The sequence below is a fragment of the Enhydra lutris genome, unplaced genomic scaffold (genome assembly GCF_002288905.1).
Source record: "Enhydra lutris kenyoni isolate GAN:26980312 unplaced genomic scaffold, ASM228890v2 scaffoldscaffold57, whole genome shotgun sequence".
NCBI classification, from domain to species: Eukaryota; Metazoa; Chordata; class Mammalia; order Carnivora; family Mustelidae; genus Enhydra; species Enhydra lutris.
Genome location: NW_019154141.1, coordinates 320,715 through 338,825, shown reverse-complemented (window position 1 = coordinate 338,825; position 18,111 = coordinate 320,715). Strand labels below are relative to the sequence as shown.

Here is an 18,111-nt window from a genome sequence, read left to right as displayed (position 1 = left end):
TCAAGCTACTTTTCTCAGTCTCCAGGGCTTCCAAAGCCGCATCAGTTAGTTGTTTGGGCAGATAGGTTGGGTGCTCGCAGGACAAAACCACTTACTGCTCTGAGTACACGTGGTTTACACAGTCGGATGCTCGATAAACGAGAGAGTGAATTTAGAACTAGTGACCCAGGGGCAGACTGTTGCTCCCTGCCGCCCCCAAACTGTGAACTCACTACCCGCCCTGGAAGCCCTAGGAAGGACCACCTCGCCGCCAGGACTGCCCTGCTCGCAGCACGCATTGACAATCTATATCCTGATTTGATAATAAGTCAGGAGAAGCCCGGGGACCTAGAGACCGCTATGAAGAAACAGGGGCGTTGGGGGAAGTTTTCACTTCTTGCATCTCTTTCGCCCGCGGGGCCAAGACAGAATGCTGAGCAGGAAAATCCTGCTGGTCCCGAGCACCATCCGCAGCAGCCCGTGGGCGTGCCCAGGGCTGGGGTCTGGTCCGGGAGGGGCGGGGCGGGGCGGGGCCTGCTCCGGGGCGGGGCGGGGCGGGGATGGGCGGGGCGCGCGTCCCGGGCGGAGTGGCGGCGGCGGCGGCAGCAGCAGGCGGGAGCCCTCCGGCGGAGCTATGCCGGCTGCGCGCGTGGAGTACGTCGCGCCCTGGTGGGTTGCGTGGCTGCACAGCGTCCCGCACCTGGGCCTGCGCCTGCAGCCGGTGGACAGCACCTTCAACCCCCGCGATGAGAGTTACCGGGAGGTGAGTGCGCGCCGCCCGGACGCGGGCCACGGCCGGCGCCCCAAGTTCCCGCACCACCCCGTCCCCACCCCCTCCCGGCCCGCCTCCCACCCTGCCCCGCAGTCTCGTCACCCCTCTCCCTTTCTCCCCCGGGGCTCTTGGCCACGGCGCTCCCGTCTGGGAACCTCGTGGGCCGGGAAAGCTGGAGAGATGGGAGTTCTGCCAGCGATGGGGAACCGGGAGGAGGAAGGGCGCGGGGGCTGCGTGCGGGGCGTGGGGGCCGAGCACCGGGGAAGGGGGGCTTTTGTGCCTGTACCCGCGTAACTCCCTCGCGCGAGCTGCGGGGATGCCAGGGGCGCCACGGACTTTTCTTCCGTCTGCGGTTCCAGGACGGGCGCTCTCTTTCCGGGTGTCTGCGGCCTGGGAGAAGTTTGAGCAGAAACTGACAGGTCTCCCGAGTTCGACTCTGCAGCCCCCCTCCTCCCCAGCCCCTGCCCGCAGGGTGGGAGCCGCTGACAGCACCTCTGCCTGGGCCTCTCCCGGACGGCTGCAGGGCTGGGGGAGGCGGCTGCGTGGGGGGGGGCGGGGATGACCAACCTCCGGTGCGCCCAGAGTCCGCAGGCACATGTGGAGATCTGGTGGAAGGGACGTGTCCCCGGTCAGCCCCATCCCACCCCAGCCTCACCCTCCTGCTCAGTACGTACAGCACAGAACAAGGCCCTGGATTTCTGGGGTCTTGGCTTCTTGGCCGGCCACTCCCCTCATCCTTGCACTTCGGCGCTTTCCTTGCTCCTTTGACCCTTCCCTCTGCCCCTTCCCTCCTCCTTGTCTCTACTCCCACTGGGGGAGGGGCTCTCCTGACCTCCCAGCCCGAGCGGAGCTTAAGATTCCCCCAGCCTTCTGAGGTCTAGCCAAGCCTGCTCCAGCCCCTGAGTCAGTCCACCGTTGGGTCAAAGATTCAGGCCGAAAAGCCCAGAACGGGACCCATTTGTTGAGAGCTACCCGCCCATGTTGGGACTTTGACCCCTGGTGGCCTCTGCCTGCAGAGTGTCAGGTTCTCGGACATGATCTGCCCATGGGGGGCAGGTTGGGGCAGAGCCGGACCTCTGCTGAGTCCCGGGAGGCTGAGGGGGAGGCTGAGCGGGGAGTCAGCTGTTAGCCTTCCCGGACCAGCCCTTCTGCAGGGCCTGGGATCCTGACCGGGCAGGGCGTGCAGTGCACTGGGGTGGGGAGTCTAATAATAGCCCCTAGTGTCCCTGTCAACCTCAGGCCCCAGGCACTAGGTGCCTGCCCTTCCGGAAAGAGGAGAGAATCGGGACCCCTTCCTGAGGCTGAGAGGCAGTTGGGTGGGTTAGCCTGGCTCTCTCCTCCTCTGTGTCTGCCCCTCCCGCTCTCAGCGCTCTGCCCCTGGAAGTCAGCGTTCCCTGAGAATGCGGCCGCCTGGGGATAGCTCCAGGGAATCTTCCGCTCCCAATGAATGCATGCAAAGAGGCGGATATGATTTCTGAGACAGCTGTGTTGTTGGTGTGTGTGTGTGCGCACACGCCTGTGTGTGCGCGCCCCTGTCTGTTGATGTGTCCCCAACCCTGCCCCCAGATCCTGTACTGGGGGGCAGGGAAGGTCTCCAACCATAATTTTCTTCTCTCCACGGGAGGAAATCTAAACTGGCTGGGTCAAGAAGACCTCCAGATGCCCGAGGGGTGGTGGTAGGGCACTCCCCCACCCCGGTGGCCCCAGAGACAGCACCTGTCCCGCCAGCAGCTGTGGTGGAGCGGGAGTGGGGGGAACTGCACCTCCCCCACCTACTCAGTCCCCTGGAGAGGTGGCAGCTGAGCCAGAGGCCCCCCCGCTCACAGTCCCTGCCCCTCTCCTCTCAGGGTGTAGCCTCTGGCACACTGTGCTGGGCACCAGATGACTCCAGAAGGCATCCCCTTCCTTTGGGTCCCTGTTCCTGGGCAGCCGGATCATGGCTCTGGGTGTTAGTTAAGGGGGCTCCTGCTTGGTTAAGTCCTCCTGTTGTCTGACCATGGGTCCCTCTTGGAAGCTCCCTTCCTCCCAGTTGGCAGGCCAGTTAACATCGTGGATGGGGCACCTTCTGCTGTCAGTCATCTGAGTACTTAGCAAACATGATGGAGGCCAAATGTTGTGCCAGACATGGGGGTCACGTGATAACCAAGGCTGCCCAAGGCTCTGGCAGCTGAGTAGGTGGGGCTGGGGCTCTGCTCTCGGGCTGTCTTGGGTTGGAATCCCCATTTTATCACTTACTGCGTGTCATGGCAGGTGTCCATACCTCTCTGAGCCCCACTTCCCTCATCTGCAAGTACTAGGGCTTAGTACCTCGAGGGTCCCAGAGCTCGTGGTAGGACCTGTGATACAAACCATTAAACGGGCTGCCCTTGGGGTTCAGTAATGTGTCCAGCGACAGTACTTTGTATCAGGCGATACAGAGGGAAGAGATTTTCTTCTACAGACACTGATCAGAGAAGAACTAACCCATGCCCCAAGTGTCCAAATGAACGACACCGGCTTGTGGGGATGTGCGTGTGCGCGCTCACCAAAGACTCGGTGGGAATAGAAAGGGGCAGGTGCAGTCCCTGTGGAAAACTCAGGAGGGACCAGCTGTGCAGAGATCTGGAAGAAAAAGGGGGTCCTACAAGAGTGGATATAACAGACGAGCCGCTTGCCTGGTGACCCAGAATATCCTGAGCAAATTCAGCTCACAGAAAGTTCCTGCAGAAGCAGGGGTTCCCACTCACTGTCTTCACTCTTGGGGAGCAGTGGAAGCTTGCCAATGTTTGATCCTTTCACCACCCACCCATCCCCACTCCCGCCAGTGGACTTGACCTTGTACCCCCAGCTCTAGGTTGCATGTACAGAGGGGAAGCAGCCCGGACCTCCCAGCATGAGTCTCTCACCTTGGATGGGGGAGGCATAGAAATGGAGAGAACCACCCCCATCAAGGAGAGTAGGAAAGGACCCAGTAAGTTAGGGGGTCTAACACATGTGACTGGCCCTCAGCTAGCCAGGTGTCCACAGCAGGACCTCTGGCCCTGCACCCAGCCGTGGCTGTCCCAGAACAAGCCACTGGAGTTCCCACCTCCAGCTGCCCGCACCACCCCGCTCCCCGCCACGGCGGAAAGACCAGGCGCTGAGGAACGAATGTACTTAAACTCCAAAATGCCATGCAGATGTTAGCAGCTGCCTCTGTCGAAGTGCAGGAGCCACACAGGGTTTCCTGTTCCCTGGCTCCTTTCTGGCTTCCGTAGACCAGCCATTCTTTGGGGACTTGCGTGGCAAGATAGAGGAGACGTTTTTAACTTTTTACATTTAGACGTGTATTTTCATGTGTTAACTGGGTGGCTCAGTTCCTAGGCTCCCCAGAGTCCCGAGTGTGTCTTCAGGCCAGGGGAGGGGACAGGATGGGGCTAGCCCCAGAACCGTGGGGCTCCCCCCACCCCCCTCCCTTGGGGGCAGGTCTCAGAAGGAAAGGCCAGGCTGGGAGCCCAGCCGAGGAGCCCAAGTTGGATGAGGAAGCCCCATTCATCTAGCCTGCACACTGAGTCATGGTCATCGGACAATCACGCTGTGCCCCCCTCCCCTGCTGGGGGGCCATTGGGTGGGCTTAACCCTTTCCTCCCAAGTGCTTCCAGCTCCCCTCCCTGGGGTCTCGCCCCCAGGCCGGCCCACTCTCTAGCTGTCTCCTGACCCCTTGGGTGGGGGTGGGGTCTCCCACTGCAGCCCCCTCCCGCGCCTAGTGCAGAACCCCCTCGTGGTCAGCGTTCCCAGCGTGCATATCAGTCAGTCCCATCCCAGCCTGGGTCCTGGTTTCTTGCTCTGGGTTTCCCATTACAAAGTGGCAAACCAGAACTACTTGAAGTCACTTGGCTGAGGACAGAGGCTGGAGCCCAGGCCCGTTGTGGAGCTGTGGGCACGGTGGTGGCTGGGTGTCGGGCAGGGCGGGGAGGGAGTGGCTGCTGGGCCCTGAGGTGGCCAGCTGCTTTCTCGGCTCTGTCAGAGCAGGAGACCTGTGAACAGAGCTCCCAGCTCCCTTGGGAAGAGAGGTTTGCTCTCCCCCACCCCCACCTGCCACGCACATGGGGACTTGCAGTGTTAATTAGGGGCAGGAAAATAATTGCCTATTAGAGGTTGGCAGGTGCCACCACGGTGGTGGAAGGGGGTGGGGGGGTTCTGCTATTTGGGCTACTGCTCCCTCCGCCCTCCTAACTCCTTCCTCCTCCTCTCCGCTCCCCAACTTCCTCCTTTCCTTCCCTGCCCCCCAAACCTGCCCCCCTTGTCACCCAGCACCGGTGCTGAGGAGAGATCCAGAGGTGAACTGCTAACCAAAAACCCCTGTTGGGCTTCCCAGGCCCGGCCTCTCCCGGGCGGGACTTGCACCTGCTTGAGGCCCGCTGCCCACGTGGGGAGGCTGCGCCCTCGGGGCTGGGCTGGCAGGGGGCCGAGGGGTCTCTGAGAGCACAAAGTAGGGGAGCCGCCACACAGACGGAGGGGGGCAGTTGGCCGAGCTCTGGGGGGACTGACAGCACCAGCCTTCTTGGCGGTGCTTCCTTGCCGGGTGTGGACACATGGCATAGTCCTAGATTTTCCTGTTTGGGGAAAGACTGGGACTGTCCAGACCAGCTGGAAGTCCAGGGTAGCTGGGAGGAGGTCTGGACACAAATCACTCTCTAGCGTATACAAAAGGTCCGTCTGGGGTTTTGTTGCCCTTTTTTTTTTTTTTCATTAGGAGCAACTTGTAGAAAAGTGTGCACTCTTTTATTTGTTTTTTATTTTTAAATTTTTTTTTTAAGATTTTATTTATTTGAGACAGAGAGAGCACGAGGGGACAGGCAGAGGGAGAGGGAGAAGCAGACTCCTCACTGAGCAGGGACATGATGTGGGACTTGATCCCAAGACTCCAAGATCATGACCTGAGCCGAAGGCAGATGCTTAACTGACGGAGCCACCCAGGCGCCCCAGAAAGTGCAGTTTTAAGTGTCTGCCTGAGTACGTGCATGAGAAACCATCCTGACGGAGTATTCCCGACCCCCCAGGAGCCCCTCACGGTCCGTCCCTTTGCAGAGGTGTTTCCTGTGCACACCTGTCTCTCACCATAGGTGGGCTCCTCCGACTGCGCCGTATGTCTGCCGTTTGGCTTGTCTCCCTCACCCTCCCGTCTGTGAGATCACCCACGCCACCGTCTGTGGCCGTGGCTTTCTTCCCGTGGCTGCCTGGTATTCCTACTTCTGACGACAGTGCATTGTATGTGTTTGTTCTCTTGTCAGGGGACACTTGTGTCCTCTCTGCTCTGGGGCTGTTACCAGGGTATTGAGCTGCTGGGGACATTCAGGGGCATATCCTGGGGGGGACACTGGCCTCTTTTCTGTAAGGTAAAAGACCAGGCATGGCCTTGCTGGCTTGTGGGGCAGGGGTGTAGTGATTGGCCTATTAGTTAGGGGGACCCTGGGTTTTAACAGAGGGGTTTCGGGGGCCTGCACAAGGGTGGCCAGGACACAGCCTGGCATGTCTGTCCCCTCCTCAGTCAGAGGAGGCCCTGGAGAGGGGGGCTCTGCTAAGAAGTCTTTGGAGAAAATCTTAAGCTTATAGAAAAGGTTTGAGAAAGTCTGTGGACGCTCCTTGGATCCCCCCAGACTTGCGGGACACCGACCTCCTGGGATCATCTCTAGACGTCCTTCTGGGCCCGGAACAAGGTTTGAGACCCTGCATTTCTAACAAGGTTCTGCATTCTAAGAGATGGCGTACCGTGCCGGGTCAGTGAACTTCACTTTGCGTAGCGAGCGCCTGTCACCTGTCTCTTTGTCCTCCTTGGCCATCTTCACCTTGGCCTGGGGCTCCAGGGCACTCCGGTGAGGGGGCGTGGGGGCAGGAAGGTGGCGGCTCCTTTCCACCTTCTCAGCAGGGTGGGCGGCCTCCTGCCCCGGTCACAGGACAAGCCCAGTGCTCCAGGCCGAGAACCCCGGCCCCGCCACGCTGTGAGGACATCAGGGACACTTCCGCTGGGCTCATGTGTTCGGGTCCACTGGGGGCGGCCACGCTGCTGATGGGGGAAGGCGAAGCCACGCCACACACTTCCACCATCCTGGCATCCAAATGAGCCACCTCTTCCGCCCTCTTCTGGGCTGTCCCTGCCACTTGGGCCATTTGTCGGTGAGGCTCAGAAGCCTGCAGGTCCAGGCGACAGGAGGAGTGGGTTGAATCAGGGCTCCGAAGGCCAACCCAAGCCCTCACAGACCTAGGACGGGACAGGGTGGACCCAGCAGGTGCCTCACCACGGTGAGGCTCCGCCCCGCACCCCCCTACCCCCCGAAAATGACCCCGGCCTGAGGACTGCAGACCCCAGCCTCTTTTTTCATCGCTGTCTCCTCTGTGCGTGCGTGGTCTGGCACAAGTCTGGTCTCCCTCTTAGACCGGAAGGTCCCAGCATCTGACGACTCTGCCTCACTACCACCAGCCGCAGGTTCCCCAAAACAGGCTCCCACCCCAGCAGCCCAGACTAGAGTGCGGGGGGCTGTGGAGCCGGAATCACCGGCGGGCACGTGGGGAGCAGGATGAGGCTGACTGACGGCCAGGTCCAGCCCTGGCTGGCGGCCACCAACCCTGGTGCCATCTGGTGTCCATCTGGCTGTATCGGGAGACTGGAGGGCGAGGAGGGGAGTGCCTCCGGGCCTCCTGACAGCAACTCGCCTTGCAGGACCCCGAGGTGCTCTGCTGGCCTGAGGCAGCCCCTCTTGCCCTCTCCAGAATCGGGGGCTTGGCTGCTTCCCCTGGCCTGTGGGGGACGGCTCTCCCTCTCCAGCTTCAGTGAAAGGGACCCCATGGTACATGTTCTGACTCTGCCCCACCCCCCACCCAGCCTTCCAGCCCAGAGCTGCCTTCTTGTTGCTCTCGAGGGACCCCAGCATCTAGAACAAGGCTCGGAGGAAGCGGGTGCGCCAGGCGTCCCTTCCTGGTCCTGTCCCAGGTTCCTCTCAGCTTCCAAAACATCCTGCCCAGACCCGGTGTCCTCCAGGAGGCCGCGGCCCCCAGACCCTCGTGGATGTCCCTCCCTTTGTCTGTCCCGCAGCCACGCGGCTCACCCCCCACAGCTGCCCGCTGGTGGTTCCTTCCCGGTCTCTTGAACGACTCAGAGGAGCTCATCAGGCAGGGCCTGGTCCGGATCCTAAACCACCAGCCAGGGCCCAGCCTCAAGCTGCTCCTTCTCCCTCACCTCTGCCTCAGCAGCCCAGACCGCATCCACCGTTCTTCTGGCCTCTGCCCACCCACCCTGTCCGCATGGAAGCGCCTTCTGCCCCCGCGCCCCTGCCCAGCCTGAGCGCCAGGCATGGTGTGTTCGAGAGGAGGAGGAGGGAGGAAGGGCGGAGGAGGGGATGGAGGCTACCCACAGCCCCAGGGGGAGCTCGGGGCCCCAGCACAGGGTGCTTCTCGAACCCCACCGTGGGACCAAGTTCTGACTCCGGGCCTCTCCTCTTCAGTCTCTGCTGTTCCTGGGGCTGGTGGCCGCCATCTGCCTGGGCCTCAGCCTCATCATCCTCGTGACTTACGTGGTCTGCGTGTGCTGCTGCAGACGGGACGAGGCCGTGCAGACCAAGCGGCGGGACTCCTGCTGTGTCACCTGGACGGCGGTGATGGCCGGGCTTGTCTGCTGGTGAGTGTTCTATGCACTGGGCTCGGTGTGTGGCTTTGTGGGGGGGGGGGGGTTCTCCGGTGTCCACAGTGGGGGGAAATTAGGAATACAATGGGCCTGACCGCCAGGGTCTTCCTGGTGGTCAGCCTGGTCTATGACACCCCTTCCTCTCCCTCTGCCTCCAGCCCTCCAGCCTCCAACCGTAGGGGCTCCTCTGCTGTCTGGCCACATTCTCCTGCCCAAGCACTGGGTACTGTGACGGCAGAGGCTTTCCCAGGGTGAAAGCTGTCCCTTTCCCCGCCCAGTAGCAGGAATCAGATGGGTGGGGTGGTGATGGGGGTCTCCCCAGTGTGCCTCTGCCCTGGTGCAGTGCTGGTTAGCCTGACGGGGGGAGCATGCCTAGCAGACCCGGACAGCCTTCCTGGACAGAGGGGGATGTCGGCCGTTTGCGTCCTGCGACCTTCCTGGCTGCTCTGCGAGGTCAGAGAAAATTCGACTACAGTCTCCATCAAGTCCGTTCGTCTCAAGAGATCAGTAGCTCTTAGTGCCATCCTCTGGGCCTTCTTTGCTCTGGACAGTGAATGAGGGTTCCCAACCCCACGTGAGAGCCCACATTGCCCAGACAGGATCCGCACGCTTGCCGGCTCTGTTTTCAGGAGGTTGTGTTGTTCTTGTTCTCATGTCCGCAGAGGTTTTTCCAAAAGCCTCAGGTCCTGCCGTGAGATCCTCCTGGGGTGGTCACTCTCGAGGGGTAGAGACCTCCTTGCTAAGTGTCCGTTGCATCCAAGATCCCACAGCGGGACTTGGCCCTCTGTCTGGGTAGCAGGACGGCGGGGGTGGGGGGGGGCGGGCGGGGTGCAGCAGTGCTGGGAGTGAAGACGCCTGGGCTGTGAGCCTCGCTTCGCTCCTGTGGTTTCTTCTCCATTAGCGCGCGCTCCCGTCCTGTTCTGCCTGCTGCATAAGGGTCACCTAAGCCAGGAGAGGAAGGAGCCAGAAGCAGCATCGCAGTCGTGCCAAAGCGCTGAGCGCTAGGGCTGGGTGGAGGGCGGGGGGTGGACAGGCCTCCGGGTCCTAAATCATAAACAGAAAAGAAGGAGTTCTAGTCAGGAGTTCAAAGACAAGTCTGACTCCAGCAGAGAGGCGCTCCCACGAAGTAAATGGAATAAAAGCCTCCCGCGGTGGGTGGGCAGGGAGAGACGGGAGACAGCGAAGCAGCCAGTAGTGCCTTCTACACGGCGAGCCCTCTCCGTGTGAACTCAGATTTTTTTTCAAAAACGCTGCAAATGACAGAAGAATACTTTGGAACAGTAAGAATGACTTTGGAGGGCCAGTTCCAGTAAGTAATAATTACCGGCCATTTCAGGAAAACTCAGAACAGAAGGAACACATGTGGCGTGATTCATTCTCCAAAATTCTACAGGCTGTTTGCACCAGGCAAGCGCGAGTCCGCAGGAAGCCCAGGCACTAATTCTGCCTTCTGTGGTTCTTGGTGTATTGGGAGAGGCGGAGAATCACACATTTGATTTGAGTAATTACAAACTAAGGAGTAAGTTTGGAGGAAAAGAACCAGCATAAAGGTGATGGTGTACTTGAGTCGGGCATTCCTGGGTCACGGGCACCAAGATCCATAGGATGACCAGGCAAAGGTGGGGGCAGGGTAGGAGGAGATACTTCAGGCAGAAGAAAGAGGAGTGTGTGCAAAGGCCCTGTGGCAGGAGGGAGCAGAGGACGTTTTAAGGAACTGAAAGAAGCTAGTGTGGCTAGAGCAGAGAGAGCGGGTGAGGGGGCTGGGGTGGGGCTGCTACACAGGGTCTTGGGGATCAGCCATAAGTGGAATAGTCACCAGTCATCTTTACTAGAGTTGTGCTCAGTTCAGAATGAGCTGGGGGGAGAGTCAGGGAAAGGGAGTAGAAAAGGCCGAAGTAGAGGGAGACCAGGGGAGATTGGGGGAGATCGGGAGGACTTGTTGAGCTCTGACAGTAAGGATCCTGGAGAAGAGGGGAGATTCATTCCATAGAAGAAAGTCCCAACAGCAGGTTCCCCAGACAGTCAATGGTATAGGAGGAGAGCTCCTCATGCCCCTCTGTGTGGGAGACAGAATTTTATCCCTGGGAAAGATATTCTGTCTTTTCCCTCAAACAGAATGGTCTGTGTGGCCCAGGCAGGACGGATGACGCCCGGAGGGAGCTGGGAGGTCCTCATTAAACAGCCAGGGCGATTTCCGGTCTTGAAAGACCAGGTGCCCTCCTGGGCCAGCTTCAATAAACCCAGACTAGGGGAAGGTAGAAAATGAGAATACCTCCAGGCTCAAAAACAGGGCAAGGGATGGAAAGGCTTTGGGTTGACGCTGAATCCTCAGAAAACACTAGATCAGGACACCGAGAACTAGAGGAGGTTATAGAGAAAGTTATAAACACAAGGAGTCAACAAGAGGCATTTTTCAGGGCATAATAAAAATTTTTTCAAAATAATAAAGTCACCAACTAGGAGCTCCTAGAACTCCAGTGTGTCTCACGTTCGAGCATCTCGGCTGGACGTGTGGTCCCACGGGTGCTGGGGAGAGACACCGACTGGACAGTGGTGCGGTTCAGTGGAGTCAGAACGAGTTGAACTTGCATTCTGATTGAATGCACAGAAGACTCTCAGGACACCAGACTGTCGCCAGCGCATGTGCACGTCTGCGTTACACACAACAGAGGAGCCTCTGTGCACAGGCTCGGAGCACACGGCTGCCGTGGGCGCGGGGGGCAGCGCCCCTTACCTACACCGACAACAGGCACTCGGGGTGACTTTGTCCTGTGGTCCACAGACCCCTTCCCGAGAAACACTGTGCTCGGGGCTGAGCCCATCCTGGGAGGAGATTTCTCTAAAATCTCTAGGTTGCATCCTAGACTCTTCCTCGTGAACAGAAAAAGAAGACGTGTAAGTGTGTGCACATGTGCTTTTGTCTCCCCACCTCCAGCCCCCGAAGTTAGTGTTCTGGATGAAGAGTCAGCAGGCAGCTTAGTGAACCTCCAGATGTGCACCCCCACACCCCCTCCCCCGTCCCCAGTGGTGCACGTCGGATGAAATACAGCGGATAATGTAGGCGAGATTCGAGATGATTTGTGCAGGCTGGAATGTTGGACGGATACCAGCTCGATGCAGTTTCACAGGGATAGATTTTAAAAGTTCTGCTTTTGCTTAAAACAAAAATTAGTGCCGTGCTACAGGAAGGAGGAGAGGCTGGGCTTGGCGGCAGTTCCGGCGAGGAAACCCAGGGGTGTTGTAGACCACAGGGTCAACGGGGCGGAGAGGGGGTGCCGGGGCTTAGCCCCCCAGTCCTCCGAGCTGGATAGACACCTGGCCGTGGAGGCCTCACCCAGAGTGACAGTGACCAGTTGGAGGAGCGTTTGAACATGGTGAACCGTGATGACAGAGACCGGGGTCTGCATGGAGGACACGCATCTCACTTGGAGAGCGGGAGGGAAGGGGGATGCGGAGCCACATTCTGATGTCTAAGGGGCATCCTACAGAATTGAAGGCTTATTTTGGGCTGCTCCCAAGGACAGTCAAGAGACAGGAGGTAGGCTTCAGCTCCAGGGAGGAAGGAACTTTCTATCAGCTGACCAGCCACCTTGTGGGTGCTGTGAGCAAGCAGAGGGGAAGGGTGGAGAATAGGGGAGGTCCCCAGCTCCTGGAGGTTTCAGGAAAGACCTCGGTGGTCCCTGAGCCTCCCCCGTGACAGTCACCTGGGGAGCTGTTGAAGGTGCACGTCCCAGACCTACCGCAGCAGAATCCCAAAGGCCCGACCAGCGGTCTTCACCACCTTTGGAGCTGCTGGGCTTACAGACAGTAGTAGTATTCCCGGCCCACAGGAAATGTGCCATAGAGGTAGTCAGCCAGGCCAGGGACAAGATGGCCATGAACCTTCACCCCTACCCCCGGGTCACCTCCCACACCTCCAGGAAAAAGCTCCTTAGGCAAAACCCCACTTTCCACGGATGTTTATAGCAGTTTTATCCATAATCACCGAAACTTGGAAGCAACCAAGATGCCCTCAACAGACGAATGGGTACATACACTGTGGTCCGTCCACAGAGCTCAGTTCAGCGCTGAAGAGAAAGGAGCTACTTAGCCATGGAAAGACATGGAGGGACCTTGAATGCGTATCACTCAGTGGAAGACGCCAGTCTGAAGAGGCTCCATGCTGGGACTCCAGCCATAGGACATTCTAGAAAAGGCAGAACTATGGAGACCATAGAAGGATCGGGGGTTGTGGGGAGGGAGGGGTGGATAGGTGGAGCACGGGTTTTTAGGGCAGGGAAGCTACTCTGTAGGATACTCTAATGGTGCGTGGGTGCCATACATTGGCCCAGACCCATGGAACGAACCAGAGCAAGGGTGGTCCTTAGCGGGAACCATGGACTCGGGGGGATAATGACGTGTCAGTGTGAGCGTATGAGTGTACAAAGGTGGTGAGGAGTGGTGGGAATGGAGGTGGCTGTTAGGGCGGCAGGGGCTGTGTGGGAGATCCCTAGAGTCCTACTCAGCTGTGCTGTGAATCTAAGACTGCTCTAAGGGCCCCTGGATATCTCTGCGAGTTACGCATCCAATTCTTCATCTCAGCTCAGGTCTTGATCTCTGGGCTGTAAATTCAAGGCCTGCATGGGGCTCCACACTGGGTATGGAGCCTACTGAAATTAAAATAAAACAAAATAATAAAATAAAATAACATCTGCTCTAAAAAATACTGTATTTAAAAAACAACAACTTTCTCTTCTGCATGTCACTTCTAACCTTGGGGTCTTGCCTGTAGTGCCGCGGTGGGCGTTGGTTTCTATGGAAACAGCGAGACCAATGATGGGGTGTACCAGCTGATCTACTCCTTGGACAACGCGAACCACACCTTCTCCGGGATAGATGAACTGGTAAGGCTCACGGGTGGCCCCGGGCCAGGCCGGGTGCAGCCCATGAGGTCAGTGTGCTCAGAACAAGGGCCCCAGTCACATCCCAGCCAGCTTGGCCCCCTGGGGGTAGGGTGTGGGGGGGGTGGGACTCCCCTTGGGGCTGCCATTGGTCCTGCTGGGAGTAAACAGGCGATTTCTGCTCTTCAGGCAGGGAGGGGTGGTGAGGACAGGGGTGAGGACCAAAGGAGAAAGGCGGACTGGGTCCCGAGGGGTCCCGGAGGCAGCCATGGAATCCAGCCCTGTGGACTTCGGGAGGGCCGAGCCTTCCCCCGTTTGTCCAAGGGCAGACCGAATGTGGGAAATCACCCTCGCGCTGTGCTCTGTTTGCTTCAGCTGCTACATGTGGAGTATCATGGGTCCAGACAAGGTCAAGGTGTGAGTCTTTTCAAATCCAAGTGACACAGCCCAAGGGGTGGTGCAGCAAGGTGTGGTGGGGGCTCTGGCTTCCGGCTGGGGGCTCAGGGCGGAGGACCGTGCCGGTTGATCAGAGTGGGTATTGGCCTTTTAGGGCTGGAGCCACTCTGCTGGGCATCTGGCCTGAGTGAGAGACCAAGGTGGGGGTTGGGGTTTTCTCGAACACCGACCTTGGCCTCTTGGACCCCAGGTGCTTGTCCCCTTCATCATAAGGGGCAGGCGTTTTGGGCTGGTTTCCAGGTAGACCCCATGCCGCAGGAGCTGAGCTCCAGAGGAAAAGGCAAAAGGCGGTTTTCAGGGAAGATGGTCCTTAGACATCCACACTGTTCCCCGTCCCCTCTGGACCAGGTCCCCAGCCACGGCCGGGAGGGGGCAGTGACCTCAGCACATGGCCAGTTTATGTCATCGGGCAGCCTCAAGCACAAAATCCAGCCCCAGCCAGAGCATTTGGACATTGCCCTGGTACTTGCTAGAAGAGGATTCTGGAAGAGGATTCCCCCTCATTGCCCCCTCCTTCTCCCTAAGCTCCTCTAAGGCCTTAATCCATCAGCAGCCCTGGGATGGGGGCAGGGGGCACACCTTAAAGAGACAGTCCTGGTGCTCCTCTGGACCCAGGAAGGCTGCCGATGGGGCTCTGGCCTCAGGGAGAGCCCTCCTGGGGAGCGATCGGTCACAGGCCAGACCGGGGCCCGCCTGTCCTGCAGCACATGCCTGCTGGTACCCATTGCTGGGAGACTGAGTCGTCCACACACTGGGCGGAGGCAGCTCTGTGGGGCGAGGCAGGGACAGCTGGGATGGGGAGCTGAGGGCAGCCTCGAGGCTGAGTATGGCCTGACCAGCCCTGGAGGCATGGGGGGACCTCACCTTCAGGGTCCCCTCTGCCCTACCTCTGCCCTGGAAGGGAAGGGGCTCTGGCCTCTAGGCTCTACCTCCTGCTCTCCCTCCACCCACCAGCACCAGACCCACTAAGAGGAGAAACCCAGCCCCGAAAGGGGAGTCCCCTGCCTGGGGAGACCCCAGAGCCATGACCTAGCACTGCTTGACTCATGACCACTGTAAGGAATGGCCCTTGTCTCTCCTAAGGACTAAGGAGAGAGAACCCCAGAGCCATCCTCATGGGAAAGTTTGAGTTGTCTGTGTCCTATCCTGTGAGATGAGAATGGACAGGGAAATAGCTAGAATGAATCCCCAGGATGGCCTATCCACCACAAGGGCTGAGTGAGGGCTCCAGGCCAGGTCTGGACATTCTAAGGCAAGACCCACGTCTCCAAACTCCATGTCACCAAAGGGAAGAGGTCTGTGTGTCCCTGGCTATCAAGCCCTTCATTGTCTCTGCACCATGTCTGACAGTTGCAGGAGTCCCAGGGTTTTGTGACGGTGGAGCCAGCTGGGAGCTGCCTCCATCCCGGTGAGGGCCATGGCCTGCCTCCCCTGGGTGAGCGAGGTATTTTCTCCCAGTGGAGAGATGGAGCTCTGGGCCCCTGCTGGGTGGGACCTGTGAAGTTGGTTTGGGCCTCAGGGAGGGCACCCGACACTCTGGGTCCCAAGGGCTGCAAGGGAGGCAGCAGCCTTTGGAGGGCTCCCCAGATCCGAGGGGTGAAGGCCAAACACCAGAGAAATGGTGTTCGATGAGATAATGTAAGTGAAAGTGCCTGGTAATCTACAAAGTCCCCCCAAGTGGGGGTCACTATGACAATGCGTGTCCTTATTATAATTACTGTCGTCATGTGTGTTCCTCTAATCACCCTGAAGAAGACAGGCTTGGGTTAGTGGGGCAGGGGGAGGGCAGGACTGGAAGGGCAGGTCAGAGTGAGGGGGACCCTTCAGAGCTCCCCTTCCTGGACCAGAAGCCCCACACCTGCACCCTTGCACCCTGAGGGCCCTGCCACTGTTCAAGGCTCGGGGACGCCTGGCAGGCTTCTGGATCAGCTGCACGCTTTGATTTGGGGGGTCAGAAAGGGTCATTTGGGAGTGCCAGGTGGGTCCTTTCTCTGGCCCAGTGTCCCCCATCCACTTCCCCTCCTTCAGTGAGCGGGGCCTGAGCTCTGGCGAGTGACTCACACAGGAGAACAGGCATACCTCTAACTGCTCAGGGTCTTAGCTTAAAGGTCCCCAGGAGCTTGGCTGACTCAGCTCTGAGTCACACGTTCCAGTGGCCAGTGTGACTCCTCTGGGCTCTCATGGGAGAGCCAGCAGCAAGCCTGTGGGCAGGCTTGAGTGAGGAATAGGGCATGGCGAGGTTGCATTCATGTTGCAGGATTGGAAGCTAGTGTGTTCTGGAGCAAGAACCTGAACCCGGGTGTTCTGGTCTTTGCTGTTCCCTTCAGGATCTGAGATGGGGTCCCTCCCCACACTGGCAGAGGATCCAAACCTCTGTCCCCTAGTATGGCTGCCCTTCTAGAAAACCTCAGAAAGTAGAGAAGCTTCCTCCCCACCTGGAGGTTTTCAGACTTGAGCGTGTATCCCAATTCCCCGGAATGCTTGATTAACACAGATCGCTGGGCCCTCCCTGAAGTTTCTGGTTCTGGAAGTCTGGGACAGGGCTGGGAATTTGCTCCTGGTCACCCTGCTGCCAGTCCAGGGACCGCACCTGGAGGATGACTCCTCCATCCTGAGGGGATGAGAGCTCCCGCACCTGCTTGCTCACCCCACTCCTCCCCCCAGCCTGAGTCGCTGAGCTGTCCCTCTTACGCTCAGCGCTCTTCCCCGGGGGAGTCTCTGCCGCATCTCTGGGGCACCCTGTCTCTTGGGGGCTCCGGGGAACCCTCTGAGGACTGGCAGTGGAGTGGGGAACAGGGGGCCATACGTAGGTCAGTGTTGTGGTTTTAATTTTTGTTTGTTCGTTTGTTTCCTTTGAGAGGACATCAGGAGGGAGAAAGGGGGCCAGGCAGATGTTTACTAGCTTTGGTTTTTTTCAAGGAGAGATTGAAGAAATGAAGAAGTTAAAATCATGAGCTAGGGAAGGAGAAGTCGTCTTGCAGGAAAACATTGTTAGCAGCCCTTTGCTCCAAAGTTCCTCGTATATAATACAGGAACATAAAAAGACTCCAATCTCAGCACTTAGTAACGGTGCCTTTCGGATCAATGGTTCTAAAGCACTTGTATGTTGATCTCACTGAACGGAAAGGCGGGTTGATTGGGGTGATGGTTGTTATGACTTTTTTCCTCCGCGTGAAGTTAGAAACAGCCCAGCCCGGAGTATCTCTTAGGCCTTACCCAGCATGTAAGAACGGAGAACAAGCCTGGAAATGGAACAAGCTGCTGACATTGAAAAAACAAAGCCAAACAGAACAAAGAGGGCCATTCTCTTGTCTGGAACCGGGTACCCGCAGAGGAGCACAGATGTGAAAGGCCACAGAGTTGCCCTCGAGTCTCCCTAACGCACCAGCAGCGGAGTTGGTCACCAGGAGTGTCGTCTCCGAGGACTCTCAGGGTTGCCTGTGGGATGACGCCCCTCGGTGACATTTTCTCTTCCTTCCACCCCCGGGGGAGGATTAACGCCGCCTTCCAGCCGGTGGTACCTGTCGGTTTGGTGTGACAGTTTCGGCAACAGAGCCTTTCTTGCCCTTGCAGCCGGAACACAGGCTCAGAGCAGGCTTGGATTGGAAGGGCGAGCTGGGGGTTCCCAGGCTGTGTCCCTGGGTCCGGCAGGGACCCTGCATCTGGATTGTTTGGAAGCACCTCTCCAGGACCAGGCCGTCCTTGGGCTCCTGGTTGGAAAGCCAAAGACAGTCACCACCTTTGTCCTTCCCTCTGTACCTTTGGAAAGAAAGTCGCTTCCTTCCTTCTGGAGCTCCCAGCTCCCAGCCCTTGCAGCCCCACCAAAGGAGGGAGCCTGTCCCTCCACCTGGCAGGACGGCCGTGCCCCAGGGTGGGGTGGGGGCGGAGGAGGGGCCCGAGTCCCCAGAGCAGGTGCCAACCTCCTCCTGCCACATGTCCAGGCTCTTCCAAGGCAGGATCCGTCCGTCTGTGTCATTTCAAAGTGTCATTGTTCTGGCTTCACGCGGGCTCCGGAGGCCGGGAGCTGTTGCTGGGTCCACAACAGAGCCTTTCTCTTGGGAGGTGTTTAGAAATCCCGCTGTGGGAACAGAAGGTCTGGTAGCAACAGAGGAACAGAGGAACTTTTCCATTGCATCCCTTGGTCTGAAAAAGAATTTCCGATCCAAGGTGTTTCGAGTTTCAAGGGAATCCTCTTCAAGGAAGTAAAACGGATTCTCCTGTCTGTTTCCCCATCTGGGAGACCCGGTCCTGGTTTAGACCGGATCAGGCCTGCCCCCCACCCTGGTGCAGGGATGTGAGGGCTGGGGGACAGGAGGGCCTCTCTGTCCTCCTCCGGCTTGCACGCCTCCTCCCGCTGGAGGCCAGATTCACAACCCTGGCCCCTC

The 18,111-nt window shown here is 58.7% G+C and overlaps 1 protein-coding gene across 1 annotated transcript in view; it reads left to right on the top strand.

Moving 5' to 3' along the window:
- Positions 1 to 610: 610 nt before the first annotated feature.
- The window catches only part of LOC111158176 (tweety family member 2), a 36,679-nt gene continuing 19,178 nt past the window's right edge, over positions 611 to 18,111 (top strand). The window contains exons 1-3 of the mRNA XM_022520078.1: positions 611 to 742; positions 8,212 to 8,384; positions 13,162 to 13,273. Of these exons, the coding sequence (XP_022375786.1) occupies positions 614 to 742; positions 8,212 to 8,384; positions 13,162 to 13,273 (414 nt within the window). The 5' untranslated portion in view covers positions 611 to 613. The remainder of the gene's footprint in view (positions 743 to 8,211; positions 8,385 to 13,161; positions 13,274 to 18,111) is intronic.